This window comes from Ursus maritimus, unplaced genomic scaffold (genome assembly GCF_017311325.1).
Source record: "Ursus maritimus isolate PB19 unplaced genomic scaffold, ASM1731132v1 scaffold_21, whole genome shotgun sequence".
Lineage (NCBI taxonomy): Eukaryota > Metazoa > Chordata > Mammalia > Carnivora > Ursidae > Ursus > Ursus maritimus.
In genome coordinates, this window is record NW_024424564.1 from 48728924 (window position 1) to 48753693 (window position 24770).

At 44.6% G+C, this 24770-nt stretch overlaps 1 protein-coding gene across 2 annotated transcripts; it reads left to right on the forward strand.

The window, feature by feature from the left end:
- Nucleotides 1-1899: 1899 nt before the first annotated feature.
- On the forward strand, nucleotides 1900-19240 carry ADSL (adenylosuccinate lyase). 2 transcript variants are annotated; one of them, XM_008705531.2, is made up of 13 exons: nucleotides 1902-2118; nucleotides 6207-6410; nucleotides 8095-8139; nucleotides 8668-8747; nucleotides 11776-11947; nucleotides 12150-12196; nucleotides 12875-12965; nucleotides 13392-13461; nucleotides 13605-13752; nucleotides 16160-16250; nucleotides 16902-16991; nucleotides 17518-17694; nucleotides 19108-19240. In XM_008705531.2, exons 1-13 carry the CDS (start codon nucleotides 1948-1950, stop codon nucleotides 19192-19194), a joined length of 1473 nt encoding a protein of 490 aa, XP_008703753.1. In that variant the 5' UTR covers nucleotides 1902-1947; the 3' UTR covers nucleotides 19195-19240. The 2 variants fall into 2 exon arrangements, with proteins under 2 accessions (XP_008703754.1, XP_008703753.1); XM_008705532.2 differs by lacking the exons at nucleotides 17518-17694; nucleotides 19108-19240 and adding an exon at nucleotides 17345-17511 and having other exon boundaries at nucleotides 1900-2118.
- The last annotated feature ends 5530 nt before the right edge of the window (nucleotides 19241-24770 follow it).

Below are 24770 nucleotides of genomic sequence, written 5' to 3' on the forward strand. Positions count from 1 at the left end.
ATGGAAAGGTGACAGAAAAAGAAACTGTTGTCAAAAGTAAGATCTTGAAGCTTTGAGACCTAATCAGCAACTTTTTTTTTTCAAAGTAAGCTCTACACCTAAGGTGGGGCTTGAACTCGTGACCCTGAGATCAAGAGTCGCATAATGACTGGGCCAGCCAGGAGCTCCTAATCAGCAACTTTTAATATCCCTGAAGTATCATGGTTACCGGCAAAGGGGAGTTCACTTCAAACAAGCTGGGACTTCAAAATGGAATTCCCCTGGGAGGTCTCCTCCTCCTGAGGAACTCAGAAATAGGTTATTTCAAAGCAGCACAGTGCCTGCTACTGTACCATGAAAGAAGGGGTACATTTGGAGCTGCTAAGAACCAGGTGTCTGGAGCCTGTCTGCCTGCGTTTAACTCCTAGCCTTCCCTCCACCACATGACTACTCAAGACGCTCAACCTGCCCACGCCTTTGTTCTGCCGCCTCCAAAATGGGGATCATGATAACGGATAGCATTCACTGAGCACTTACGCAGTGCGTTGCACCAAGAGCTTTACTTGTATTCTTCTTTTTTTAAAGATTTTATTTTTTTCAAAGATTTATTTATTTGTTTTAGAGAAAGAGAGCAGCAGAAGTGGGGGGAGGGGCAGAGGAAGAAGGGGGATGGGGGAAGAGAGAGAGAGAGAATCTCAAGCGGACTCCTCACTGAGCGCAGAGCCAGACACTGGGCTGGATCTCAGGGCCCTGAAATCATGACCTCAGCTGAAACCAAGAGTCCCACGTGCTTAACCGACTGATCCATCCAGGTGTCCCTAAGATTTTATCTTCAGGTAAGCTCTATACCCAATGTGGTGCTTGAACTTAACACCCCGAGATCAAGAGTTGCATACTCCAACTGAGCCAGCCGGATTAAATGAGATCACGTGTAAAAAACGACTTCCTGATACCTAATAAGACCTCCATAAATATTAGAGGTTTTTATTATTATTGGCCAACCAGNNNTGGGATCATTAGGGAAAATTTTTTGGACTGAGCCTTAACTAGGAGGTAGTGAGAAAAGAGAGAGGTGTTCCAGACGGAGGGGAAATGCCTTTACCAAGTCGTGGGGTGACAGGGCATGGCATGTGCTGGGAACTATACAGCATAGTGGCTAAGACTGCAGAATCTTTAGTCGGGTTGTTCACTTACTAGCTGGGTGACCCTCAGCAAGTCACTCAACTTCTGGGAGTCTCAGTTCCAGCACTGGCTGAAATCCATTTTTACTGCAGTTTCGTGCTGGGGTCTCATTTGTAACTCAACAAATGCTGACTTCCCCTGGACATCATTTCTCCTCTGAACCGCACTGATGCCAGACAGGTAATGGCAGTGAAGCTGGGGTGGGCGACAACTATAATTAATAATAGCAAACACAGAGGCATGTGGGTGGCTCAGTCGGTCGAGCGTGGACTCTCGATTTCAGGTCAGGTCATGATGTCAGGGTCATCAGATGAGCCCCTCATCCGGCTCGCGCTCCGCGGGGAGTCTCCCTGAGATTCTCCTGCCTCCCGCCCCGCTGGAGCGCTCTCTTTCTAAAATAAATAAATAAATAAAATCCTTAAAAAAGTAATAGCAAAACACATAGAGGGTTTTCTAAGTGTCCCGGACATCGGTCTAATACTCTAACGCCTCACGGCAATCTTAAAGGCAGGTCTTAATGTACCTTTTTGCAGATGGGGACACTGAGGCACAGAGTGGCTAAGTAAATTATGAAACGCTAATCACGTTTCTTGTACACGAAGAGAAACTCGCCAATCCTCAGCAGCGGGCAGCCCAAGTCCGACAACTGGGAGCTCTCGCGTCTCAGGGGCCCCGGGGCTGGACCAAGTGAAGGAAGTATCGCCCCGAATGGAGGAAGTCCCGCCCCCGGACTTCCGCTCCCGCCCTCGCTGGCCCTCCCTTCCCTAGCAGGGTATCGTGTTCGGGATGGCGGAGAGAGGTGACGGCGGCGGGCAGCAGGCGGCATGCGGGCACGACAGCTACCGCACGCCGCTTGCCTCCCGCTACGCCAGCCCAGAGATGTGCTTCGTGTTTAGCGACAGGTACAAATTCCGGACCTGGCGGCAGCTCTGGCTGTGGCTGGCGGAGGCCGAGCAGGTAACGGGCCGCGGAAAGGGGCCGGGCGGGGAGAGGCGGGCCCGCCCCAGCACGTGCGGNNCTCGGCGCCGAGCCTAGGCCTGGCCCCTGGGGGGAGCTGCCCCGCTATTTTCGGCCGAGTATCCCTTTCCTAAGGAGCTATGGCCCCAGGAAGGTCAGGGCAGAAGGCCCGGGAGCCGACACCTGTTGCCTCCCTTGTTTTGACTCATGGAGGGTTAGACACGCGGAGGAGGCGGCGAGAAATGCACGCTCCGGTTTTAAGGATTTATCTTAGCCATTCCTGCAGGAATACTCTGTTGACCACGGACACTGAGCGCTCGTTACGTGTTATTGTGCGACTCTTAATTTCTTTACACATCTTTTCCCATTTAACCCATAAACTCTGCAAACTCTCCACATTATATGGGAGAAATCAAGCCTCAGTGATACCCAAGCGCGTTATTTGCACCTAACCATTAATTGCTGAACCGGGGTGTGAACCTGGGTTCAATGCAGAGCCTGAGCACTCAGCCACTTCGTCTTCCACAGTGCCTCAATGTAGTTAGTGACAGGAGTGTCACTACAAAATTCGTGTTTCCTCGCCATTGTTTCCGCTCCAATCGGCTGTGTTTTGCTTTTCTAAGGAGGGAGAATCAGGGTAGGGGGTTATTAAGTGGGATTTCTGGTGTCTCTTATAAGAGCTGCATGTAGAGCTATTTAGCTCAACGCTTTGAGAAGTAGCTCCAGAGGGGCCTTCCCAGAGGAGTTGAAGGAAACTGAAGGTGATCCAGAGAGCTATAAAGTTTCAGAGGAAAATGCCACAACAGGCAAGATGACAGTGTCCTCTCAAAGGGCATTAGGAAACTTGGAAACAATCTTAGCACTGCCTGGGACCCAGGGACAGCGGAACTCCCCAAACAGGAAACTCTTCCCTAGATTTTTCCCCTCCCCATCACTGTCCTCAAGATAATTAAGCGACATAATAATAGTAGACACTTTTATCATGCCTACTATGTGCCAGGCACTGTCTTAAGGCCTTGCATATTAATGGCTCATTAACCCTCTAAATAGCTCTGTATGGTTAGAACTATTTTACAGATGTTTGACAGATGACGGAACGGAGGCACGGAAAGACTTCATAGAATATTGGCTCAGATAACAGGAATGGGTAGAAGAGGACATTAATAGGGTGGTGTGATTTATTATGTACTGGCCTGTATTCTTTTCTCTTTCATATGCTGCTCCATTATGTAGTTGAGGGTAGTGGCATTCAAAGACTTTGCAGGATCACCGTAGCTAGTAAATGTCTTTTAGTTGGAATTGCAATGTAGAGTCCTATGAATATGCATTCTTTCCTCTGCCCAGTCAGCACACTGCCTGAAATGCATACGGTTTTGGTATGATCTCCTGTGTTTGGATTTTCTGTTAAGGTGTCAAAATTAGCATAAACTGTGCAATAATTTAGTAGTTAAGGGGAAAAAATTGAATAAGAGATTAGGAGGAATGCAGAAAAGCAGGAGTGGGGGAGAAATTTTAACAAGATGCATTGCCCAGGGGATTGGAAGCAGTTTGGCCACACTGCCCCCTGCTGCTTTGCTTTGAGAGGAGCCCTGAGATAACTCTCTACTGTCTAACAGTCTGAGGCAGCTTTGCCCCTGTGGCTACTGAGCTTTTGAAATTTGGGTAGTGTGACTGAGGAACTGAATTTTTACTTTTTAATTTCAATCAGTTTAAATGTAAATAGCCACATCTGGCAAGTAACTGCCATCTTGAACAAGACAGGCCTAAGATGCAAGATTCTCCCCAGGGCCAAGGCTTGGGAGTTTCAAGTGAGTTTGAATGAATTTTACCAATCTGTATAATTCTGCACTTGAATCCAGGGTTCTGAGCTGCCTGTGGGCTGCAAGCTGGTTTTTGCCAGCCAGATTTTTCCAGTGATGGATGAATGTAAGATGTTTATATTTTTCTCAATAAAATCCTGCAGTGGTTTTCAGTTTTACTGAATTTGCTGTATATAATTTGTTGGCAAAACCACTAACAATGATCTTAATTTTCATTTCTCTAAGTAAATCCATCTGGGTCAAATGTAAAGTTTTGGCCTGGATCCCGCACTTGGGGCACTTACAGGCCAAGCACTAAGGGGTAAGCAATAAATAAAACAAACTCTCCTCTTACGGAGTATACATTCTAGGGGGAGGGACAGGCTAATGCATTTGTAAAAATGTCATGTGGTGATAAGTGTTGTAAATAAATTTAGGTTAAAAGGATAGATGAATGGTATATAAGAAGGATGTTTAATATCAGAGTTGGGAAAGACCTCTTCGAGGAGATGACATTTGAGTCCAGAGACCAGAACGTGTGAACCAGGCAGAGATACAAGGGCAGAGGGAACAAAGATCAGAATTATATTGTATATTTTGGGGGCGCCTGGGTGGCACAGCGGTTAAGCATCTGCCTTCGGCTCAGGGCGTGATCCCGGCGTTATGGTATCGAGCCCCGCATCAGGCTCCTCCACTAGGAGCCTGCTTCTTCCTCTCCCACTCCTCCTGCTTGTGTTCCCTCTCTCACTGGCTGTCTCTATCTCTGTCAAATAAATAAATAAAATCTTTAAAAAAAAAAAAAAAGAATTATATTGTATATTTTGGCATTTACTTAGAATGTAATCAACATTATTCATTAAGAAAATCATGCCTTTGGGCGCCTGGGTGGCTCAGTGGGTTAAGTGTCTGTGGTTAAGTGTCTGCCTTTGGCTCAGGTCGGGATCCCAGGGTCCTGGCTCACCTGGGAGTCTGCTTCTCCCTCTGCCCCTCCCTCCACTTGCACTCGCTCCAGTGTGCTCTCTCTCTCGCTCAAAAATAAATAGATAAAAAAATTAGTTGGAATATTACTCAGCCATCAGAAAGAACGATTTCACAACATTTGCAGCAACATGGATGGGACTGGAGAAGATAATGCTAAGCGAAATAAGTCAAGCAGAGAAAGACAATTATCATATGGTTTCACTCATTTATGGAACATAAGAAGTAGGAAGATTGGTAGGAGAAGAAAGGGAAGAAGGAAGGGGGGTAAAAAGAAGGGGGAATGAACCATGAGAGACTATGGACTCTGGGAAACAAACTGAGGGCTTTAGAGGGGAGAGGGTGGGGGATAGGCTGGTGATGGGTAGTAAGGAGGGCACATATTGCATGGAGTACTGAGTGTTATACACAAGTAATGAATCATGGAACTTTACATCAAAAACTTGGGATGTACTGTATGGTGACTAACATAACGTAATAAAAAATTACTATTAAAAATGGATAAAAAATTAGAAAAAAGAAAATCATGCCCTCCAGGGTGCCTGGAGTCGGTTGAGCAACTGACTCTTGGTTTTGGCTCTGGTGGTGATCTCAGGGTAGTGGGATCGAGCCCTGTGTGGTGCTTCACACTCTGTGCAGTCCCCTTGGGATTGCTTCTCCCTCTGTCCCTCCCCGTGCGCATGTGTGCCCCCCAAAAATAAATAAAATCTTTTTTTTTTTAAAGATTTCATTTATTTGAAGGAGAGAGAGGGAGAGAGCATGAGCTGGGGGAGGGGGAGAACCAGACTCCCCTGCTGAGCAGGGAGCCCGATGGGGGCTTGATCCCAGGACTCCGGGATCATGACCTGAGCTGAAGGCAGTCGCTTAACTGACTGAGCCACCCAGACACCCCATAAATAAATAAAATCTTAAAAAAGAAAACATGCCTTCTTCCCCATGTACTTTTAATTGCCCCCAATTTTATTTTTATTTTTTTCTAAAGAATTACTGATTTATTTTAGAGCGAGTACTTGCGAACCAGGGCGGGGTGGGAGTCAAAGGGAGAAGGGAGACAAGCAGACTGCCCCGCTGAGCAGGGAGCCTGTCCCTGAGCAGGGAGCCTGTTGCAGGGCTCAGTCCCAAGACCCTGAGGTCATGACCTGAGCTGAAAGCAAGAGCTGGCGTGGCTCATCCGACTGAGCCACGCAGAGCCCTGCCCCAAATTTTAATTTAAGAATTGGGAGGTGGGGCGTAAATGCTAGTATGAACCAGTTTTTTTCTTGGCGTCACTTCAAGTCGTTGTTATTTTATTTTGTTTTGCCTGTTCTGCAGACGTTGGGTTTGCCGATCACAGATGAACAAATCCAGGAGATGAAATCAAACCTGGACAACATCGACTTCAAGATGGCAGCTGAGGAGGAGAAGCAGTTGCGACATGACGTGATGGCTCACGTGCACACGTTTGGCCACTGCTGCCCGAAAGCTGCTGCCATAATTCATCTGGGCGCCACCTCCTGCTATGTTGGAGACAATACAGTAGGAATCTGTAGCGTTCTGTTTCCTCTTAGGACTCCGTTTTCATAATGGGTTTATAAATTTTATTTGCTTTTATCTAATTTTAGGAAGTGACTCCAGAGATCTTTAGTTTTAGGGGTATCTTAAACTCAGGAATTTTCTGCTTTTGTTATTCTTCTAATCTAAACCATAAGCCCCTAATGACCTCCGTAATATAAGACCGGCAGATGCAGTTTATGCCTTGGTTGGCTGGACATAAGTCAAGGTCTTAGTGTTTTAGGGGCAAGGTAATTGTCCAGAGGGATTTTCTTTCCAAAGTCCTTTATAACTCTTTGCTGTAACTTCTGAAAAAAAAGAAGGGATTGCATTATGATTCTTACACAAAACTCTTAATCGGCAGAGCGGCTTACCGTCAAACATGAAAAAGTAATATCGCGTTTTCCTGAGTTTACTAGGTGCTTGGCAGTATTCTGAGCACTTTGTATGTTTTACTTCATTTATTCTTCACAACAACCGTAAGAGAGGTGCTTTTATCTCCATTTTTCAACAGCTTCTTGAGGTGAAGTTTACATACTATAAATTTCCCCATCTTAAATGTGCAGTCCAGTGAGTTTTAGTGAATTGATACTGTTCAACCTTCACTACGCTCTGGTTTTATGGCACATCCCTCACTCTGAAAAGTTCTCATGCCTGTTTGCAGTCAGTCCCCACTCCTGCTTTCCAGCCCAGACAACCGTTGACCTGCTTTCTTTCTCTGTAGTTTTGCCTTTTCTCGTCATGTCCTATAAGTAGAATCAAAATGTGTAGTCTTCCGGATCTGGCTTTAGAATCCCCGTCTCTACGGGTGAGGACACTTAAAGAGAGGTTGAAGAACTTGCTTAATGTGACACAGCTAGAAAGGATACACGCCCAGGGAGAATGGCCCCAAACCTGTGCTCTTAATCACACTGTGCCCATGGGAACAGAAATTCCATTCCAGATACACTTCCAATTCAGAAAGAAGCCACTGATTTTTAAGTTGCCCCAAATACTTATAGTCTCAAGTGGTACATAATTAAAGGCATCTGTGTGTGATTGGTGACTCAGATAACGGAAGAACAACAATCCCCTCTCTTGGAATATACTTTTTTTTTTTTTTTAAACAGTGTGTAGTTGGACTCCTCAATTACTATCTCATGCGAGTTGCCTGAACTACATCTCCTATTTCCCTCAAGAACAGCTTCAAATTTCCTAAACCTTGATATTCTGGTTCATGTCGTTTTTTTTTGTTAGCAACGATAGACGTGAACAAAGGAGGGGGGAAACTAATGGAATGTTCCCCCTGGAAGCTTCTCAGAGACTCGGGCACTCCTCTTTGGGAACATCTAGAGCTTGTTGACCTGGACATCTTCACAGTATTCAGGATGGGAATTTGCTCCGTGACTGTTCTCCACTTGTTTTAGTTACCATGTACATTGGCCTTTGGAGGTATAAGGGTTTTGTTCCTTGGAGATCCCAGAAGTACTGCTCTCCAGGTTGATGTGCTTTTAAAACAGTATTCTGAAAAGAACCACTTCTGTTAGGATCTTCTGGCTTGCATGGAGGGTTGCTAATAGTGAGAAAGGTGGTAGCTGAGAAGCCCAGTTATGATGGCCAAGAAGTGTTATGTAATATTATTGTTTGGGCAAAGCTGTTTAAGGTGAGACCACTGCATTTTCCTTTGCAGGACCTGATTATTCTTAGAAATGCATTTGACCTGCTTTTGCCAAAGGTAAGGAGTTGGCAACAGTTTCCTGTCAGCCCTGGGTTCCCCATGATAGGAGATGGGCACCACTTTCGAATAAATCAGTGCAATGTGAATATAAATAGATTGTCTTCTGTTCACATGAATGATTCTGTATCTGGTCTGTAGAACTAATTCTCTGTTTTTGGGTTAAATCGCTCTAAGCAGATTCTTTTTAAAACATAGCCTTTTAAATGAAGGAAGTTAACCAGCAGCTCGTTGTTGGAATATGTTGGTCAGATTTGTGATTTTGTCCTGTTTTTATCTGCATGCGCACGTAAGTGGTCTTAAAATTGTGCAGAAAAAGTTCATGACTCTTTAGGTAGTCAACTCTGTTTTCAAACTTTGGTTGCCCTGAACTCATCAAGGCACTTTGGGATGCAAAGATGGAAAGATATGCCTCTGCCTTCCTTAGGCGGGAGATGTAATTTTATATTAAATTGTCTAAAAGTTTAGTTCCTGATTATGTAACAAGCTCAGCTGAACTCATTCTTCACTACGTGGTCTTTCTTGCAGCTTGCTAGGGTGATCTCTCGGCTTGCTGACTTTGCTAAGGAACGAGCTGATCTCCCCACCTTAGGTTTCACACATTTCCAGTAAGTGATATGATTACTTCTTGGGACTTGGGCGAGTTTGTGTGCAGTTGGCTTTCATTTCTTTCTTCCGTTTCCCTTCTCTGTGGAAGCCTGGAGGTGAAGAATCTCAAAACATAGGTTAAGCAAATAAACTTGGGATGCTTATGAGGAATGAACCTTGTCCCTACCTAAAAAGCTAGAGACTTGTAAGAGTTCGTTTGGGGAACATTGGGAAATATGGATCAAGAGCCTTAGAAAGTATTCATTCTCCTTGATTCAGTAATTTCATTTTTAAAACTCTAGCCCAAGGAAGTAATCTAAATTATGCAAAAAGCCTTATGTACAAAGATCTTTATTAAAATATTGGTTTTGATAGTAAGCATTGGAAACAATCTAAACGTGCACAATAAGAGAATAATTAAGGTATAGCATATAGTATATTCATAGGCTGGAATAATACGCAGCCATTGAAATCATGCTCGTAAGATTAATATGGAAATATGCTCAGGTTAATGTTACGGGATACAGACAACATATAAATTGTACGAAGATTGGAAAAAATTACACCAAGATGTAAATACTGATTTCTCTGGTTTAAGGATAATAGGATAATTAAATTTTTCCCTATATTTTATATTTTTGATTTTTAAAATGCACAAGTATTTTTATGATTATCAAATAAAATCCTTTTCAAAAGCAGAGAATGTCATTTTTGGAATGCTAGTAGCAAATTTCTAATGATGATATTTTAGTAGTGGTGTGTTAGCATCGGCCTTACATTTTGATGGGGGTATTACTATAGCAGCAAGGGTATTATCTCCTATAATTTAAGAAAGGCTGTTGAGTTTAATCTTCTTCAAAGTTAGGGCCTGCGTTTACTGGTAGCAGAAGCCTGAAGAAATTGTTCATGAGGAGTCCGTGTGCAGTATGTCGGCGTTGACCATGACAAATGCCTTCTGCTGGTTCCCTAGCATTACCTGAGTTGCAGCTCCTCTTCCTCTCCTGTGAGCACTGGGGAGTGCCCAGAGAATGCGTGCATCCCAGTATTCCTCTGGGTGCAGCGTGACGAGGGCATCCGCGGCCCCAGTTAGCAGCAGTAGGCACTGCTGGTATTGATGCATGTATCTCCTCGGTATAGGTCAGTTCCTGGGCATCTGGCTGGCTCTCTCAGGAGAGCATGGGACTCTCGATCTCAGGGTTGTGAGTTCAAGCCCCGTGTTGAATGTGGAGCCTACTTTCAAAAAAAAAAGGGGGGGGTGTATGGGTGGCTCAGTTAGTTAAGTAGCTGACTTGATTTTGGCTTAGGTCATGGTCTCAGGGTCCTGGAATTGAGCCCTGCATCAGGCTCCCTGTTCTATGGGGAGTCTGCTTCAGGATTCCCTCTCTCCCTCTCCCCCTCGCCCTGCCCTCTCTTTCCCTCTCTCTTTTCCTTCTCTCTCTCTCAAATCTTTTTGAAAGGGGAGAGGGGAAGCAACTTTATTGAGATATAATTCACATACCATAAAATTCACCCTTTTTTAAGTCTGCAGTTAATGGTGGTTTATGGTTTTTTTTTTTTTTTTTTTAAGATTTCTTTATTTTAGAGAGCATGAGCTGGGGCAGGTGCAGAGGGAAAGCTAGAGAGAATGTCAGGCGGACTCCCTACTGAGCGCAGAGCCTGATGTGGAGCTCAATCCCATGACTCTGAGATCACCTGAGCCGAAATCAAGAGTCGGATGCCCAACCGACTGAGCCTCCCAGGTGCCCCTAATAAGTGGATTTTAGTATACTTACAGATTTACACAGTCACCTGTATATAATTTCAGAATATTTCCATCACCCCTCAAAAAAACCCACACCCATTTAGCAGTCATCCCACTCCCCCCTTACCTGTCCCCTGGCAATCATGGTCTGTTTTCTGTCTATGGATTTGCCTCTTCTGGACGTTTTATTTAAGTAGAGTCCTTCAGTATTCATCTTGTTATGACTGGCTTTAGTCACTTAGTATAATGTTTTCAGTGGTCCTACTGTAGCATGTAGACTGCTTCATTTCCTTTCATAGGCAAAATGGTAGATAGACCAGATTTTGTTTGTCCGTTCTTCACTTTATGGACATTTGGGTTGTTTCCACTTTGTGGCTGTTACGTACAATGCTGCCATAAACAGATCCAACAAAGCCGTCCATTTATTTCTTTGCTTGGACCAGTAATCTATCAGCTAGAAAACTACCATGAGATTAATTGGGGGACATATTATGGCTCGTGGTGTGCCTTCTTGTTGCCAGCTGTCTGTGTCATTCGCCTGGTAGGAGAGAAAAGCCACCTGGCATGAGCTAGGTCATCTGTTAGAGCTGCAGCTTTATCGCAGTGTATTCGTAATGATATTTTACGTTCAGAAACGGACCTGCAGCAGGTTGGTTTAGACTTAGGGAGCAAAGCCATCAGCTGTTATGTTAGAGTCCTTTGGTTATGTGTGTGTTGGGGTTGTTCTCCACAGCATGGCTACCCTCTCATCAGATCTTGTCTCCTCGGAGAGGGCTTCCTTTATTGACAGTCTGGAGTAGCACTCTCCAGTGTCTTCATCATTTTGTGTTTTCATATTTCTGACAAAAAAAAAATCAATAGTTACTTGGTTTACTTGTTTACACCACAATGTGAGTTCCATTGGACAGAAACCTTGTCTATTTTATTTGCTCTTTTTTCAAAACCAAGAACACATTGGATACTTGGCAAATGTTTGTTACATGAGTGTATTTGACTTGCCAAAGTCTGGGGACAAACAAAACAGACATTGTCCCTGCCCTCATATTGCCTCTTGATGATAAAGAAAGAGCTATGTTAGGAGACCTTTAGTTTTATAATCACTGAATATTTATAAATGACATTGAATTTCCTTAACCATTATTTGCTCAAACTTCTTAGCTCTGGTTTTGTCTACACCGGTTTCTCTCTTACTTTAATTCTTAATGCTTTCCAGGGGTAAGCAGTGATTGTTTGAAGAAGCAGTGAAGCTTTTATGAAGTAAGTCCTTGGTTCGAGACTTCTCTGTGTCCTTTTTGGGTCATTTTCAGGCCTGCTCAGCTGACCACAGTTGGGAAACGTTGCTGCCTTTGGATTCAGGATCTTTGCATGGATCTGCAGAACTTGAAGCGTGTCCGAGATGACCTGCGCTTCCGGGGAGTGAAGGGCACCACTGGCACTCAGGCCAGCTTCCTGCAACTCTTCGAAGGAGATGACCAGAAGGTATTCCGAGAGCAACTGGGGACACAGAAACTCAGTGGTGAGAGCACCAGAGACAGAGCTGACCTCCAGAATGGGAGGAGAGATTGATCTTGGGATGAGTGGAGTCTCTGGACTGGAAGGAGGTTGAAGCCTGGGCAGGATGTTGAGATGTCCTCATACTGGTCACACCTGGATTTCTACAGGGATGTCTTTTTCTTCCAAGGTAGAGCAGCTTGACAAGATGGTGACAGAAAAGGCAGGATTTAAGAGGTAGGTAAATGGGAAAAGTGTTGACTTCCCTATTAAGTGATGGAAGGCCTGTGTTCAGGGTACCTCTTGATCTGACCTTTTCTTCTTTTGTTCTTCTACCCATTTTCTTTTATCTCTGGCCTGGGTTGTTTTTCTTTATAGTCTAGATTCTATTTTTTTTATAGTCTATAAGGAATAAGCAAAGTGTTTACTTCTGAGATTCTTTTGAATAGTCTCACCCATGTTGAGGTCCTCTAGTGGTTTCATCTAAATCTGACCATTTCCACTGAGGGCCATCACGCTTCAGCATGGCTTCTTGTTCTAGGCATTTCCATCAGGCTGTGGCAAGATGTGGGTACCACAGGCCCACACTTCCTTCTCAGGTCTGGGTGTTAGTAAAAAGGAGAGAAAAACAGTTTGTTTCAGAAGCATATTACCAGTGAGGTTGTCTGGGCTCAGTATGACTTAGTATACCAGTGAGACCAAGCTCTTGCTTAAGGTCTGTTTTTGCTCATTTGTTTGACAGTCACGTTTTGAAAAAGCACTTTTTCCCTCTCAGATTTTATTTTTAAATAATCTGCGCACCCAGTGTGGGGTTCGAACGTAACCCTGAGATTAAGAGTTGTGTGCTCCGCCAACTGAGCCAGCCAGGCGCCCCTGAAATATTTTCACTTACGACTCTCTTCAATTTATTTCTAGGGCTTTCATCATCACAGGACAGACCTATACACGAAAAGTGGATATTGAGGTGCTGTCTGTGCTGGCTAGCTTGGGGGCATCCGTGCACAAGGTGAGTGGTGGTAGCAGTTTGTGGGGGTGGGCTGAGAGTTCTGCAAACCACAGACAGATGGAATTCGCCTCGGACTTTTATTATAGTTACATCTCTCAAGAGACGTCAAGCTTCATTTTCACCATCTGGGGTCTGTAGGTGACACCTCTTAAATTAAGGTGCTCTAAAAGACAGACTAGCTCCAGAGTTCTCATTAAAGCTCGTCTTGCATTGTCTTTCCTTGCTATCGTCAGTGATGTTTCACACAAGTGTTCCCATGCTCCCTTATTTGTTATCCCTGCTCTTCAGGAGCCAGGAGAAGTCTGAGTGAGGTATTCTCCAGGAACTCTTAGAGAGGTCGTGCTCACCTCCTTCATCAGTCTAGCCCCTGCTCCCAGAGTCCTGCGCACCAACAGTGCGGGACGTTGCCTAGCCCTTTCCCCCCAGATTTGTACCGACATACGACTCCTGGCGAACCTCAAGGAGATGGAGGAGCCCTTCGAGAAACAGCAGATTGGTGAGTGTTCTGTGAAGACATGAGAACACCGCAGAGATGCTGAGAGGCCTGTGGGCCTGCGTTAGTAGCTCACCCAGCAGCGTGCTCAGGCACTCAGTGTCCTCTGAAGTCTCTCTGCTTTTGTTTTTCCTTGTACGGGGCAGGCTCAAGCGCGATGCCATACAAGCGGAACCCTATGCGCTCAGAGCGGTGCTGCAGCCTTGCTCGTCACCTGATGACCCTTCTCATGGACCCACTGCAGACGGCATCCGTGCAGTGGTTTGAGCGCACGCTGGATGATAGTGCCAATCGGTCAGTAGAAGGGGGATGCCACGTTCAACAAGTTGGGGGAGGACCAGAAGAGGAGCCTGGAAGCAGAAGGATGTTTTGAGCATCTGTGTATTTTCTGTTTGTCCCCGCAGAGCCTCGAGTCTAGCAGGAAGGCAAGAACATAGAACAGTGTGATGTGTGTTAGGGTCAGAATGTATGTGAGATAATCTCTGTGGGAGCTAGGATGGGGGAGTAGTGGTGGAGGAGTCAGGGAAGGGTTCACAGAGAAGGCGATGCTCTAAGACTCAAGAAATATAGGCTTTTTAAAAATTTATTTATTTATTTGAAAGAGAGCGAGAGCAGAAGCAGGGGGAATGGCAGAGAGAGAGGGAGAAGCAGGCTCCCCACTGAGCAAGGAACCCGATGCAGGGCTCAATCCCAGGACCCTGGGATCATGACCTGAGCAGAAGGCAGATGCTTAACCAACTGAGCCACGCAGGCGCCCTTTAAAAACAGGCGTTTTTAAAGACCTTTAAGTTAAGATATAGGGGCACCTGGTCGGCTTAGTTGGTTAAGGTCTGACTCTTGATTTCAGCTCAGGTCATGATCTCAGGGTTGTGAGATTGAGTCCCGTGTCGGGCTCAGTGCGGGGTGTGGAGCCTGTAAGATCTCTCCCTCTGTATAAGTAAATAAAGATAATAGGTCTTTAAAAAAAAAAAAGACAAGTTTGGAAGCATATATGAAGGCATAAAGGCAGGAGAAAGAACAGTTAGGGAGTTACCAGCAGTCAGGTAGCACTGGGGAGTGAAGTCTGTGTGTGGCAAGAGATGAGTGGGACAGGATGACGGATCACAGCTAGTTTATGAAAGGCCCTGTAGGCCCTGAAAAGGAGTTTAGTTACTGTGCTGAAGGCAGGTGTAGTGTCTTGGGACAGTTACATGGTGATTAGTGATGAGATGCGTCAGAAGTAGCGTGTAGGTATGAATAAGGTACCAACATGCACGTGGTTTTCTGCTTTACGTTTATACTTAAAGATTTTTGTTTTGGGGCAACCCTGTCAGGACCCCTCTCACTCCTGAGAGGTTTTTCTGTATCCTTGCTTAATAAACATCTGTGGTGGCTTCATTCACTCAAAAAAAGAAACAAAAAAAGATTTTTGTTTTTAAGTAATCCCTACACCCAATGTGGAGCTCGAACTTACAACCTGAGATCGAGTCACACGCTCCACTAACTGAGGCAGCCAGGTGCCCCTATATGTATACTTTTTTTTTTTTTAGATTTTTTTTTATTTGAGAGAGAGCACGCACAGGAGCAGGGATGGGGGTGGTGGAGGGAGAGGGAGAAGCAGAAGCAGACTTCCTGGTGAGCAGGGCGTCTGATACTGGGCTTGATCCCAGGACCCTGAGATCATGACCTGAGCTGAAGGAGAGCCTTCAACTAAGCCAGCCAGGCACCCCTATCCTGTACTTTTTTTTTTTTTTAATATTTTATTTATTTATTTGACAGAGAGACAGCCAGCGAGAGAGGGAGCACAAGCAGGGGGAGTGGGAGAGGAAGAAGCAGGCTCCCAACGGAGCAGGGAGCCTGATGTGGGGCTCAATCCCAGGACCCTGGGATCATGCCCTGAGCTGAAGGCAGACGCTTAATGACTGAGCCACCCAGGCGCCCCTATCCTATACTTTTTAAAGCAGTTTCGTGTTACTGTGGTTTGCTTGCATTGTACTGGGATCTGAAAAGGATATATAGTTAAAGCTAGCTCTCTGGGATCTGTGTGTAATCCAGGGAATAAGACATTGATGGAAGTAAGATGTGTGAGCTCATTCAGAAGTCAGCCATTGAATGAATACTCAGCAGGGCGTGACCTAATCAGATGTGCCCGTTCAAACACCCTGTAACAATTTGGAGAATCAGTTGTAAGGGGACATGGATCTGGTCAGAACAAGTTAGGAGGCTTCTTTAAAAAAAATCCAAGTCCACGCTGGCACAGTGGCCATGTGATCAGAGAGGAAGGATATAAGTAATAAAATCAGGGGCAAATTGGCTGGCCTTGGTGGTGGACTGCAGTGAGAATTAATTGGTGATGGTGTGCTAGTCCCATTTACTGAGACAGGAGCCACAGGGAGAAGAAGAGTGGGTTTGACATGCGAGCAGGAAGCAGTGGAAAAGTGGCTGAGTCCAGTCTGGGGTTTGAGGTACCTACGGATCAACCAGGCAGAGCTCTCCAATGGGGTATGTGATCTGGCACGTAAGCAGGTGGCCTGGACAAGGGGTGATAGATTTGAGGGTCATCAGATATTGGGGTAGCTGAAGTCATGAGATGAAAGGAAGTTGTCCAAGTAGTACATGTGGCGTGACAGGTCAGTGAGGCAGCTTCTTGGGACACACCCTACATTTCACTCAAATTGATATTTGTTTAAAGAGATAACTGAATTGGCTGTTTGTTTTCCAGACGTATCTGTTTGGCTGAGGCATTTCTCACTGCAGATACGATATTGAATACGCTGCAGAACGTTTCTGAAGGATTGGTGGTGTACCCTAAAGTAAGAAACCTCAATAAAAAAACAAAATATTAGGGAGGGCGGTTGGCATGTGGGAGGGGGAGTGTAATCTTTTCCTGCTCTGGAGTGAGTATGTTTGGGGAGCTGCATCCTGGTCCAGTAGGAGGAGTTCTTCCTAACCAGAGCTCATTCCTAAAGTTGTGACATAAGCTCTAGAGAGCTAATCCTGGAATCTGTAGACACGTTTATAGAAAAGAGAAAAGGAAGTACTTGAATGGCTTACGCTCTTTATGAGCATGAATCATCAGCTCTGGTGTGACTGGCAGAGCAGACGATTTCCTTTGCTGGTTTTTAAGTACCTGAGGCAGATGGGTTCATTTCCATTATATACTTGGCTCTTGAGGTTGGGCACTGAAATTTTAACAAAGTTCAGGTTTTAGAAATCTTTCCAATGAAGCAGCTTTTAAAAGTTTATTTAAATCAATATTCCTTTTTTAAATCAAAATAATACTTTGGATTAGAAAGGAAACTGAAAAATACAGTGTGGATGAAAACGATCCATTCTGCTCTCTGTCTTCATAAATGTAATAGTTCCTGTCCTTGTGTGCATTTTTTACTGGTCTCAGTGGCTCTCCTGCTGTGTGTGTGACTTTGTGACCTTGCGCCATCTTAGCCCTGCATTCGTTCTTCTAGGTAATTGAGCGGCGCATTCGGCAAGAGCTGCCTTTCATGGCCACGGAGAACATCATCATGGCCATGGTGAAAGCTGGGGGTAACCGCCAGGTTTGTTAACCCCTCATGCTCCGGGATAAGTGGAAAGTGCACCTTTAGTCCTGTTCTCCTCCCTTATGGAGGATGAAAGCATTTCTGTCCTCACCCAGTCTTGGTAGTGGTACAGAGCAGTGACCGTATTCTGCTGTAGAACAGGCTTGTCTCTGGAGGGTGACTGTGGTGAACTTGGTTTGTTTAAAGCGAATCACTTAGTCACCTGTAGAAAACGTCCACTTTTAGTGAAGGAATTCGGGCTGAATTTCCAATAGGAAATGACGGGAAGAGGGCAGGACACAAGAGCACAGGGTCCATGAAGCTTTAGAGGGGCCAGAGCAAGATGGGCGTTAACTTCATTTTCATCCTAGGGTGTGGTCAGGGTCAAGATCTTGGTGGAGTCCGACTGAGGGGAACCACCTCAGCCTGGACGGGCTTTGTGTACCGACGTAGACAGACCGCATGGAAGTGTGTTGGATGGCTTCTTACGATGTCCAAATGCCCTCTTAGTAAATGAACCAGCAATACCGCACTGTCTTCCCAGGATTGCCATGAGAAGATTAGAGTGCTTTCCCAGCAGGCAGCTGCTGTGGTCAAGCAGGAAGGGGGTGACAATGACCTCCTAGAGCGAATCCAGGCTGATGCCTACTTCAGTCCCATTCACTCCCAGTTGGACCATCTACTGGATCCTTCTTCGTTTACAGGTCGTGCGTCCCAGCAGGTAAGCACGAGAACACTTCCATAGCGCTGTAAGCCTCCCCAAATGCCCTTTTTTTTTTGATTTAAAATTTTTTTTGAGAGAGAGAGTGTACAAGTGGTGGGTGAGGGGTTGGGGGAGAGGGAGAGTATTAAGCAGGTTCCTCACCCAGTGTGAAGCCCAATGCTGGGCTTGATCTCACCACCCTGAGATCATGACCTGAGCCAAAATCGAGTCGGATGCTTAACCAACTGAGCCACCCAGATGCCCCCAAAATGCCCTCACTGCTGGGCTGCAGAACCTGGAATACTCTCTTTAATGTTTCTACTTTATAGGAGGTATGCTGAGAATGAGGCTGGTCAGAAAGAATTCAGAGCAGGCTAGAATGTGAAGATCTGGTTGTTTTGAGCTGCCTAAGTATTTCCCCCTGTGGATCTCCCTGAATTCTGCTCTGGAGCATGTGATATAATGGACAAAGATTGGGTTTTACCCTCAGATCAGTCAGGTTCGTTCCTGACTTCTGGCTTTCACTGGCTGACAGGATAAGAATACATGTCTTACAGGCTGGTGGTTATATGGATTAAAAAGCCTAGCATAGTACTTGGTGCATAGTAGGTATTCAGTAAATGTCATTTTCCCTCTTGGCCTTTCAGAGACTACACTCGTAATTCAAAAAGGTGTACGAGTGCAGACCAGGTGCTCAGTATGTATTCGGATACTGCGCTCATTCTGGGGCTCAGAACTTAGTGATGAAGGCTTATAAAGAGGTCATTATAATACCAAGCAGTACCTGCAGGAATTGCGGGAAGCATGTCCTTTGGGACCACAAAGGAGTAGAATAGCCCTAAAATAGGAGAGGTCAGAAAAGGCTTCTTGGAAGACTTGACATCTGAGCTGAATCTTTGGGACAAGTAGGAGTTGGCAAGTACATAGTCCAACATGGGAGAGAAACTACAATTGTTTGCGTGTTGCTAGAACAGCAAGTACAGAAGTAGGTACAGGTTTTCAAGTTGGAAAACAAACTGGAGGTGGAAGACCAGCAAGGAAGCTGCTGCAGGAGGCCGCGCAGTAGATGAGGCCGTGGGGCCAACGTGGTGGGAGATCTGGATGAGGGGGAGACTGCGGGGCCGTTCAGGAAGTTAGTCACTTGGCAGGTGGTCGAATGAGGAGGGAAGAAGCAGTGATGGTTTTAGATTGGGGAACGGAAAGAACAGGCTGGGCTGGTTTGTGGGGAAGCACGTGTGGGCATGGTGAGTTGAGCTGCCTCGGTCTAGGGACAGATTTCTGACAGGCAGTTGAGAAAAATAGAAGTTCAGTGGTGGAATAAGAGCTTCATCAAATTATTTCTCAGTGACATAAACTGACATTGAAAAAAGCGTTATCAAACTAACATCTTGACGTTTTCGTTTGTCTTACATTTGCTTTCCTCTTTGGCAGGTGCAGAGATTCCTGGAAGAGGAGGTGTATCCCCTGCTGAAACCATATGAAAGCGTAATGAAGGTGAAAGCAGAATTATGTCTGTAGACTTGGAAAGAATTAAACAAGAAGTCATTGGCTTCATTAACCTTTATTGCCGAGTCTTGGAAAATGTTATTCTAATGCCTTATTTTACCTCAAGACCTGTTCATCTCAAATTGATACAGCACTTTTCTGTTTGCATGGTGCTTTCACATTTCTCAAGGTTTACAGTGCAGAAATAAATTACATCGGGGCGCCTGGGTGGCTCAATTTGTTAAGTGTGTCTGACTCTTGATCTCAGCTCAGGTCACGATCTCAGGTTGTGAGATTAAGCCCAACATCAGGCTCAGTGCTGGGTGTGGAGCCTGCTTAAGATTCTCCCTTTCCCTCAGTCCCTCCCCACCTCTCCCTGCTCTCTCTGTCTTAAACAAAGAAAAAGAAAAAAAATTATGTTGAGTTGGACTCTGTTTTTTACAGCAACACAACCTGTAGTTCATAGTTTGCTCTTTCAGGCATGTTGTCCAGCTAGCCTAGTCTGTTTCACATGCTCACTTGATCATGAGGGAGTAAGTGAAGTCCTGGTCCTCTCTTCTGAAGGTAAATTTGATCTGTGTCTAGCAAAATAGCCAGGACTTTGATTCAGGATGGTTGGATACCTTTGGTATCCAGTTATGTTTTGCCAGAATGTATAATGAAAGTCAGAGCTACAGTAAATTCTCAGGCTTATTCAGCTCAAGTTGTACCCAAGCTCACTTCATCTTTTGGTAAAGCTTATATATCAGAGAAATGCTAATTGGGTCTATAGATTTCATCAGGGCATTTGACAATCTTGAATCCTGGTTATACAGATTGATTGGTAGTTGAACCATCTGTAGCCAAAGAAGCTCATTAGGAACTGTCCCCCACCTGGAAGGGGAGCACTGGTATTAGTCCATAGACCTCCATCTTTAGCTCTGTCCAGTTCCATGTATTGTTTCAGCATAGATGAAAATGAAGAAAGTGTATTTATCAGATTTGCACGTAACACGAAACTAGGATAATTAACCAATACATGCATTTGGTAAGATGACTAAAATTTTATCTAACCTGAAATAGATTGAAATGATGTGACCAAAACTAAGAAGAAAAAATTAAGATAAATGTAAGTAAATTAGGCTTAAACTCCACTATAGTCCTACTCTTCTACACCCATGGTATTACGTTCCATTTGGACACCCAGTCTGAGGAACAGAGATTAACTAGAGAGCCAACCTCCAAAGGAGACCTTGTCCTAGGAGGAGTAATGAAGGAATGTTAGGGCACTTGATCCTATAGGAGAAAACTTGTCAGTGCTTCAAATACCACTTTGAGGAAGAAGAGTGACTTAGGTAGCTGTGGCCCCAAGAGACACAATTTTTTTTTTTTAAGTGTTTATTTGACAGCAAAACCAAGAGGAGTGGCAGGCAGAGGGAGAAGCAGGCTCCCCTCGGAACAAGGAGCCCAATGTGGACTTGGTCCCAGGACCCTGGGCTCATGACCTGAGCCGAAGGCAGACAGACGCTTAACCGACTGAGCAAACCCCCAGGAGACACAATTGAGACCCATACCCATTGTTGAGAGTCAGGGTGGTTTGGGCCCAGTGAAGCTGCTATGAGTTAGTAATTCTCCTACCCCACCTCATCTTTTCCCTTCAAGTCAATCAGAAGCCAGACTACCTAGTTGTCAGGAATGGGAATGTTGAGAGAGAGGAGAGGCTGAGTTGACTCCAACCATATACAATCAAAGGTAGTCCGGAGTAAAGAGCTCAACCAATTGGAAAGAATAGGAGACAATCCTTGAAACCAAATTCTAAATGCAGTTCAATGTAGCAGGTGAGCTTGGAGAGCATGGAGCCACAGAAAGTCTCAACTCTTTCAGAAAGTTTATTATTCCTCTCGTGTGAATCTTTTTTTTTTTTTAAGATATTTTATTTATTTATTTATTTGAGATAGCAGAAGCGTGGGGGTGGGGCAGAGGGAGAGGAAGAAGCAGGCTCCCCCCTCTGAGCAGGGAGCCCAACATGAGGCTTGATCCCAGGACCCCAGGATCATGACTGGAGCCGAAGGCAGACACTTAGCCAACTGAGCCATCTAGGCACCCCCCTCTTGTGTGAATCTTGAGAGGATGTTTGAAACTGCTAGGTCTGCTGCAAGGAATTAACTCCTTGGGCACCGATCGGCATTCTGTCTACTTCCTTCTCTGGTATAGGCCACCTAAGAGGAAGTAGCTACTATCAATGTATCTGTAATTTGAGGACTTAATGTTACATACCAGACACACTGGGGATACCGGACACCAGGGATTTTACTTAAATTTTCTCACAGAAATTAAGGAAATAAGAGAACAGTCTTGTGATGATTGTTAGGCCTCTTATCTTTCGTAATTGGCTTGGCTGGTTTTTCTTCCTGGGCAATTTGGGTGGGTTTATTATGTCTTCTTTCCTCTTCTAGTCTTTTGTTTTTATATTAACATACTTAAGTTATACTATCAAGTGTAATGTTATCTGCTCTTATTTTCCCATTTAACATGAAAAAAATTAAAAAAAAATTTTTTTTAAGTAATCTCTACTCCCAACGTGGGGCTCAAATAGGACTCCAAGAGTCACATGCTCCACTGACTAAGCCAGTCAGGCACCTCCCCATTTAACATTTTAATTAAGGGCATTTGGGTGGGCTGCAGGTTGGCTGAGGAAAAAAAACACTCAGGCCTTCTCAAAAATTAGATTGAATTCAGTTACCCAGTGATCTGAACTCCAGGATCTGAATCATCCAGAAATCGGGATCTGGGCAGACTGAGGTAATCAGCTTCTGTTCAGCTGCAGTCAGACACCCAGGTACTTACTACTGCTGTCTTCCCCTGGCTGATGGTAGATTTCGTTCGATAACCAGGAGAGTCTCATGTCCTTTAGTGGAAGCACAGAGGTTAGGTGCCTCCAGATTGGTGATGTAAATCCTGGATGGATGTGAGGACTGGCTGACTGAAATTGCAGAGCGAAGGGTCTGACGTGAAGAAGGTGCTCAGGAAATGTCATCTTCCTTTCTGAGCCTGGGAGAGTTCACCGCCCAGTCAGGGAGCAGGCCAAAATTTGAGGAGGATGCTGTTTTGGTTTGCCTGCCACGGAAGAGAGTACATTCTGAACTTGAACCAAACCAAAGAATGGGGAATGAGTCAGCAGAAAAAATAAATAGGAAAAGTTGGGGCACCTGGCTGGTTCAGTTGGTGGAACATAGGACTCAGTCCCGGGGTCATGAGTTCATGCCCCATGTTGGCATAGAGTTTACTTAGAAAGTAAAAAAAAGAAGTAAATAAATTTATATAATGAAATACTGTGTGGTTTCTTGGGTGATGAGTTTAAGGTGGTTTTTAATTTTCATTTAGTTTTTGTGTATTTTTTCAAGGTTTTTTTTTTTTTTTTTTAAGACTTTATTTATGTGAGGGTGAGAGAGCACAAATGGAGGGAGGGGCAGAGGGAGAAGCAGACTTCCCACTGATCAGGGAGCCCAATGCGGGACTGGATCCCAGAACACCGGGATCATGACCTGGGGCAAAGGGAGACATTCAACCAACTGAACCTCCCAGGTGCCCCTTTTTTCAAGTTTTTAATGCAATTTTTATTTAAATTTTAGAATATTTTTATATTGCAAAGATAGTACAAAGTTTCCATACACCCCACACTTGATGTTCCTTATTAACGTCTTGCATTAGTATGGTACAGTCATCATAGTTAATGAAACAATATCCATACATTACCAAATAAAGTCCTTAGTTTTTAGCTAATGTCCTTTTTTTGTTCTAGGATTCCCATATAGGACAAATACATTTAGTCATAATAGCATTTTTAAGTACTGGGATTTGTATATATTATTTACAAGGTATGTTCTTTATCAGAGGTGTGGTCTAATGGACACACAATTTAGCTCAAATTTATCTAATCTGGAACATAACCAGAAGTCAAGACAGAATTTGGGGACCATGACTGACATGAGTGTTTCCATCCACGAATGATCTAGCCTTTCATTGCTGTGGCTCTAGGGTCTTGAGAAGTTTAAAACCATGGGAAAATGTTATACCTCTCCCATGGTTTTAAACACTAATTGTTTAACTAGTAGTTTAGCTTTAAACTTTAAAAAGTTGTAATTAGGATAGTGACAGTTGTAGAGCACAGGCCAGGTGTATTTAAAATACATAAAGCAGGGGCACCTGGCTGACTCAGTCAGTGGAGCAAGTAACTCTTGTGATCTCAGGGTTGTGAGTTTGAGCCCCACGTTGGAGGTAGAGATAACTTAAAATCCTTAAAAAAATAAAATATATAAAGCAGAAATGCAAACATAAAGAACAGATCTCAAAGGGATTCATTCCATAGTTCTTAAAGAAGTTACTCATTTCTTTCAAGAAAGGGGTTAATTCAGGGCGCCTGGGTGGCTCGGTTGGTTGGGCATCTGCCTTTGGCTCAAGTCATGATCCCAGAGTCCTGGGATCAAGTCCCACGTTGGGCTCCCTGCTCAGCGAGGAGTCTGCTTCTCCCCCTCCCTCTGCCTCTGCTTGTGCACCTGCTCTCTGACAAAGAAATAAAATCTTTAAAGAAAAAAAAGGGGGGGAGTTAAATTATACTTCACATTTAGAAAACATTTCTTTAGTGATAACCTGGAGGAAATAGGTATTTACAAGATACTTTGTTTCTGGTCCAGAGGTCATACTTTTTTTTTTTTTTTTTTTTAAGATTTATTTATTTGAAGGGGTGAAGGGGGAGAGGGAGTGAGAGTCCTAAAGCATATTCCTCGCTGAGCGTGGAGCCCAATGTGGGGCTAGATCCCAGGATCTCGAGATCATGACCTGAACCGAAATCAAGAGTTGGCTGCATGGGGCGCCTGGGTGGCACAGCGGTTAAGCGTCTGCCTTCGGCTCAGGGTGTGATCGCAGCGTTATGGGATCGAGCCCCACATCAGGCTCCTCCGCTGGGAGCCTGCTTCTTCCTCTCCCACTCCCCCTGCTTGTGTTCCCTCTCTCGCTGGCTGTCTCTATCTCTGTCAAATAAATAAATAAAATCTTAAAAAAAAAAAAGTTGGCTGCTTAACCAACTGAGCCACCCAGGTGCCCCCAGGTTTCATACCTTAACATTTTTTTTCCAGCACCCTGTGTATTGGGAGTACAATGGTGAACAAGCCAGTCCACCCTCCTGGAGCTTACGAAGTTGCCGAATGGCTCTTCAGTAATGGGACATACACCATTTAACATCTGAACACATGTAAAGTTCATTAAGCACCACTGAGAAAGGGCACTCTTGAGATGTAACTTCTACAAATCCACACTGCTCCCTTGGTTTTATCATTTTGTAATCTACCCTTCATCATGATGCAGATGCTGCTTTTCCTGCCAGCTTGGTGCTTAGCTGGATTTCTTCAATATACCTGGCTCCATCCACCCTTCCTGTGGCACAAATTGAGAAGGACTTTGCCTTGAGTGTTATCCTAGGAAGGTTTTAGGACTGTGGCATTTTTCTTTCTCTTTTGTTCTCTGTCTAATGGAGATGAAATGTGTATATAGAATTCTCACACAGCACTTACAAGTAAGAAAGTTTCATAAAATTGTTAGCTAGTCTACATTTTTTAAAAGGGAAGCACTGA

What these genes read in the sequence shown, in the direction of transcription:
- ADSL (XM_008705531.2), top strand. Translation starts at nt 1,948, where the DNA reads ATGGCGGAGAGAGGTGACGGCGGCGGGCAGCAGGCGGCATGCGGGCAC. An exon ending in TTGACCTGCTTTTGCCAAAG is followed by an intron (nt 8,140 to 8,667) that starts GTAAGGAGTTGG and finishes TCTTTCTTGCAG; the next exon opens with CTTGCTAGGGTGATCTCTCG. An exon ending in AAGCTGGGGGTAACCGCCAG is followed by an intron (nt 16,992 to 17,517) that starts GTTTGTTAACCC and finishes CTGTCTTCCCAG; the next exon opens with GATTGCCATGAGAAGATTAG.